This window comes from Natrix helvetica (assembly GCF_964273705.1).
Source record: "Natrix helvetica genome assembly, chromosome: 1".
NCBI lineage: Eukaryota > Metazoa > Chordata > Lepidosauria > Squamata > Natricidae > Natrix > Natrix helvetica.
The window spans coordinates 88,598,235-88,603,771 of NC_138548.1; the positions used below are offsets into that span (position 1 = coordinate 88,598,235).

The following is a 5,537-nucleotide window of genomic DNA, read 5'->3' on the forward strand; positions in this document are numbered from 1 at the left end:
CACTAAAGCAATCATAAGTCAAGTAGTACCTGTAACTGACCTGTGATATTATTTAATACTGTTAGAAGTAGCAAAGAAATTATAGGTATAGATTAAGTAAGAAAGGTAGTTTGACACAAAGTTGCAAAAGCAGATCGTATTGTGAAATGTGATCTCATTTTAGATGGATAATCAGACTGTGAATGGACAGAATCTACAGAGACTTAACCTGCCAAGGGCTTTATTTTCAGTTCTTATATGAGACTGCAATATTAGCTTGCAATTCTATGCTAAAAGAAGAAGGTCAGAAACCCACTCCTCCTCACCGAGCAAGCAAGAACCCACTTCTGCCTAATGAATTGACAGGGAAAAGGCAGGTCTGAAGAAGAAATCTCTCTTCTTTTCAACCATGTAGATCATTCTCTTCAAACATATTCATCAACCTGCATAGAATTTTTCATAGCCTACTGCAATCTGAATAACTTGTAATTGAAGTAAATACTTTATTCTTGAAAAATGTTCCTTACATTTTTGAGGCATAGGCTTTGATTCAAAGGTAACCTTTTACTTGAAGTGATATCAGAATGGTATAGTCCACCTTCCCTTTAAGTCTCATAACAGAGATATAGCCATGAGAGACAGACTTGTTAAAGCTTGAAAAAAAGAGATCAGGGAACTCCGTAAATGTAGACCAGCGGTTCTCAACCTGTGGGTCGCAACTTCTTTGGGGGTCGAACAATCTTTCCACAGGGGTCACTAAGACCATCGGAACTCTAAACTTTAGACTCTCCCTCGCGTTCCTCGAAATTCCCCATGGATGGGTTCCAGAGTGATCGCTGGCCACGCAGAGCGTTGCCGCAGCTCCACGCCATGGAAAACATAGCTGTGCGAGCACACCCCATACAATTACAGCCTTGGAGACTTCGTAATGGCAGGAAATTCTTCTCAGTTGCCCGGGCTTCTGCAGAAGCTGCGCTCCAAGGCTTTCCAAAGCTCTCCAAAGACAAGATGCAGCTGCCAGCGAAGCTCTCAGCGATGGCAAGAGTCCCGCCGCCACACCAGATTCAGCAAAGTGGTTCAAGCAGCAACGGGACATGCTTGGGGAAGGGAGACCTGGAACTGACTGCCTGGAACTGTTTCTGCGCAACTGTAAAAATGTCTGTTTTCCAGCCGTAGGAGGGAAGGAAAGTAGCCAGTCTTTGGAAAAAACCTCCCTCTCCCTCCAGAGAGCCTATGCCGAAAGACAGGAGAAGGCGGGCTGGTTTAAAAATGCGGGCGAGCAGGCGGTTTAGTGGCGTGCGAGAAAGCCCCCCACTGCCCAAACGAGGCAGACAGAGAATGAAAGGAGATCACAACGGGCGGGAAGCATTGGTCCTGTTATTGCTGGAGTTGCTTTTGCTGACTCCAGCATGCAGGTGGGACTCTTGCCATCGATTTAGTGGCCCACCTTCTTTGCTAGTTCGGGCGGGTGGAGAAAGGAGGCATGCAATAGTCGAGGGCGAAGGTGCTCCCCTTCGCCCTTGGTGGCAGGGATGCATTATCACAAGCCTCCTTTCTTCCTCCACCTGCCTGAGCAAAGAAGGTGGGCCACTAAACAGTTGGCAAGAATCCCACCGCCATGCTGGATTCAGCAAAAGCAGATCCAGCAACAACGGGACCAATAGGGGGTGGGAAATCCATGCAGAGGGAGGAAAATGCATGCATTCCCCACCCCCTCCATTGGAAATGAGGCAACTGTCACAAGAGCTCAGCACACGCCACGTGGGCTTGTGCAGCACCCGAAGAACAGATGAGGTGACCACTGTACGTGTGTGTGTCTGTGTGTGTGTGTCTGTATGAGTGTGTGAGAGCGAGAGAGAGACAGACAGAGGCACAGAGAGACAGAGATGAGGGGGAGGGAGGAGAGAGACAGAGAGAGAGGGAGGGGAGAGACAGAGCGAAAGAATTACAGAGAGAGACAGAGAGGGAGGAAGAGAGGAGAGAGACACAGAGAGAGAATTACAGAGAGAGAAGAATGGTGGATAGAGACACAGAGACACACAGAGAGAATTACAGAGAGGGAGGAAGGGAGGGGAGAGACAAAGTGCCAGAGAGACAGAGAGAGAGAGACAGAGAGAGAGAGAGAGAGAGAGAGACAGAGACAGAGACAGAGAGAAAGAAAGGCACTCTTTCCACTTAGAGCCGGGAGCCTGCTCTTAAACTTCCTAGACAAAATTTCATTTATTTGTAATTAGAAATAAATATTTCACAATATATAATTACATATTGTTTTTGTGTTTAATCACTATGCTTTAATTATGTTCACTTTATAACAATAAAAATACATCCTGCATATCAGATATTTACATCACGATTCATAACAGTAGCAAAATTACAGTTATAGAGTAGCAACGAAAATAATTTTATGGTTGGGGGTCACCACAACATAAGGAACTGTATTAAAGGATCGCGGCATTAGGAAGGTTGAGAACCACTGCTGTAGACAAAAGTATATGAAAAAAAGTTTCAGAAAAAGGCAATGCTGCCAAGAATGCTGCACGATTGACAAGCCGGATTCAGCAATTCAGTGACACTTTAGCCCTTGGGTGTTAACCTTTTGGTTTGCCTCAGCCCCACTGAGGGAAGAGGAAAGAGGAATTGCCTTGGGCAGCATATAAAATATATCATATATACATATAATGTGTATGAATGTTTATGTGTAGACACATTAATATAATGTATATATTAATGTACATAATAATATTAAAAGTTTAAGATCTTGTGAGATTGCATATGTCCAGTGCTGTTGGTTGCATATACCTATTTTAGCCTTTATGCACAACATACAATATCATTACACTGAATGAATAAATACCCAGGAATCTTAAGAAGCAAAAACGGATAATTGCAAAAAATACATTTTTCTCTGGAATCAAATTAGGACAAATAATTTAGATATTTGCATTGATCCTTTATTTAATGTTTAACTGCTTATACTATCATCAATGAGAAACTCACACTGATTAAAATCCGTAGCTCCCCATTCCCTCTGCTTCCAACTTTCCCTGCAAGCTTCCTCATTGACTTTCTAGGCAGAGATTACAAATGGTAATCACATGATTGCATGATTGGTAACTGGCTATAAATGTGAGCCAGCTACCCCAAAAGGCATAATAGACCACAGTGATAGGAGATTATGTTTTACAAAGGCTGCAAATCATTTTCAAAGCTGTTGTAACTTTAAATTGTTGTTAAAAATTGATTGCATGTTGAGGACTACCTACAGTTCAATTTAAAATGAAAGCTGTATGTCAATTTATTAAAAAGTAATATACCAATTAAACATCTGCATGCACAGAGAGATTGGCTCAAGTGTATAAGACTATTAAATCTTCACTTTAGAACGTATCTGGAAATAAGCCTCAATCATCATAGTCAGATATTCTTCCTATTAATCATCTGCCACTTTATCTTTTTTATACTGAACACATTCTAAATATGAATCAATATACAATACTGTGATCTTATTAAATCTAACATATGCATGAAGAATGCTGAAAGTATGGAATATGGCTGTACTATAAATATAATGCATCATCAAAACACATTTTAACCTTTATCATTCTGCCAGAACTTGGCCACTATTTTGCAAATCTTCCCCTTAATATGTAACATGGAGCAAAATATGGCAGCAATGCTTTGCTTCTCTATCTATTTAATATTTACCCTGCACAATTAACTCTTTGAGGACATATTCTAGAGGAGAATGTTAAATATGCTTATTGATAAACATTTCATTTCACAAAAGGCAGTCAGCCCCCTCTTGGGATGCTTGATTTAACCCTATTAAAATAGTTCTCCTTTTGGCCTACGTTATATCAGGAAGCCAAACTTCTAAAATTACTTCGTTGATTCTGAAAGGAAACCTTCAAGGGACTGAAAGAAATGGACCTACATTAATAGAATGCCTAAAGCTCATTCAAGGCGCCCCAGCCACTTGCAAGATCCTTCTTTATACCACGGAATCAAAGTAATACAAACTTTGCAGTGAGCTCCACATCCTGGCTATTTGGCATCCATTCCTATTCCTTGATAGTTTCTTGAATCCACCACGCCTACAGAAGCACAGCCCTATCCTTGCTGCCTTCACCGGTTCACCCAACCGAACCCCCGGTTTAACAACAAACGGCTAAGGCAGCAATTTTCCCGGGAATAGTCAGGTGCTCACCCAAGGTTTCCGGGGTCGTATGTAGGAATTTGCAACCCACCGCCTGGGACAAGGAACCGAGGGGCGCTCGCATTAAATTCCTGCCCAGCAAGCGATTGATCGTCCCTCTGCAGCGGTGGATCAGCCATAAGGAGGCTGCCATCTTTCCCCCCTTTCCCTCCCCTTCCGAGGCCAGGCTGTCTATCTCATTGCCTGAAAAGAGTATTTCCCTCCCACCGCAAGGTGTCTTTTCTGCCTGAATTCGCGCACGAACTCGGTAGTCATACACCAGCCATGCATTCTCTGAAGAGGGGGACTTTTGTGAAAGCCCAATTTGCACTATTAAAGCCCAATTTGCATTAAATAGGATTTAGACTCCGACTTCTTTCACTACATATTTTCCTATTTCAAGGTTTTTTTAAAAAAATAAATATGAACACAGCTTCACCCAAGTGTAGTAGACTTCCTCCCAGTATTTTAAGAGTGTATTTGAAATACAAACATCTTCCCATCACAAGCCTCATTTCTTTATTGCCACTTCACAAAGGGCATACAAATGAATATACTATAATAGCATCTCTGACATTTTATATACTGCATATCAGCAGAATAGTAAACAGTGAAGCAAATTATGGGTGAAAAATATTAATTGACTGATCGGTTCGAACTAATCAGTTGTTGCCGAATAAAACTAACTTTAGAAGTCCATTCGGTTATCCAGCAGAACACACCGGGTAAAGGCAATCGCAATTTACATGTGTTTAATGCAGAGTTTGGCACCAGTAATCTGATGTTTGACATGCTTTTTTTGAGGGGGGGCGGGGCGGAGAAGTAAAAACAATTTTGAAATAAAGAAGGAAATATCATTTGATATTGACGGGAAGAAAACACAAGCGATGCAGCCACTTGTAAAATAGACTATTAAACAATCGGGTAGCAAGGAAAGGGTGGACAAGACGGTATACATCTGTGTATAGCCTACTGCAGGGGTGTCCAAACTTGGGAACTTATAGATTTGTGGACTTCAACTCCCAGAATTCCCCAGCCAGCATGGCTGTCTGGGGAATTCTGGGAGTTGAAGTCCACAAGTCTTAAAAGTTCCCAAGTTTGGACACCCCTGGCCTACTGTCTCCATTACCTAAGCACGTTACCCGGTTGTAAAGGCCTCGTCCGTTTTCACACAATCTAACCAAACCGAAACGTGACCTGAAAAAAACTGAACGAACAAGTGACATGCTAGGAATGGATGCTAGGAAGAAGTTATTCTTGTAGCGAAGCATTTGGAGTCATGTTTGCAACTGTGCGTCTCATCGGGGGCATATATGCCCCCCCCCCTTTTTTTAATCGGCTACGACTCATTTAGTAACGGTGC

General features: G+C 42.2%; 1 protein-coding gene across 2 annotated transcripts in view; it reads right to left on the reverse strand.

Annotated features, from left to right (window-relative positions):
- PDHX (pyruvate dehydrogenase complex component X) overlaps positions 1–4,367 on the reverse strand; it is a 47,003-nt gene extending 42,636 nt beyond the window's left edge. Inside the window, exon 1 of one of the 2 annotated variants that reach the window (XM_081941139.1) lies at positions 4,187–4,367. In XM_081941139.1, the coding sequence (XP_081797265.1) occupies positions 4,187–4,328 (142 nt within the window). In that variant the 5' untranslated portion in view covers positions 4,329–4,367. Of the gene's footprint in view, positions 1–3,999; positions 4,140–4,186 lie in introns of those variants that run through there. The other variant, XM_081941140.1, reaches the window with a different exon arrangement.
- Between the last annotated feature and the right edge of the window lie 1,170 nt (positions 4,368–5,537).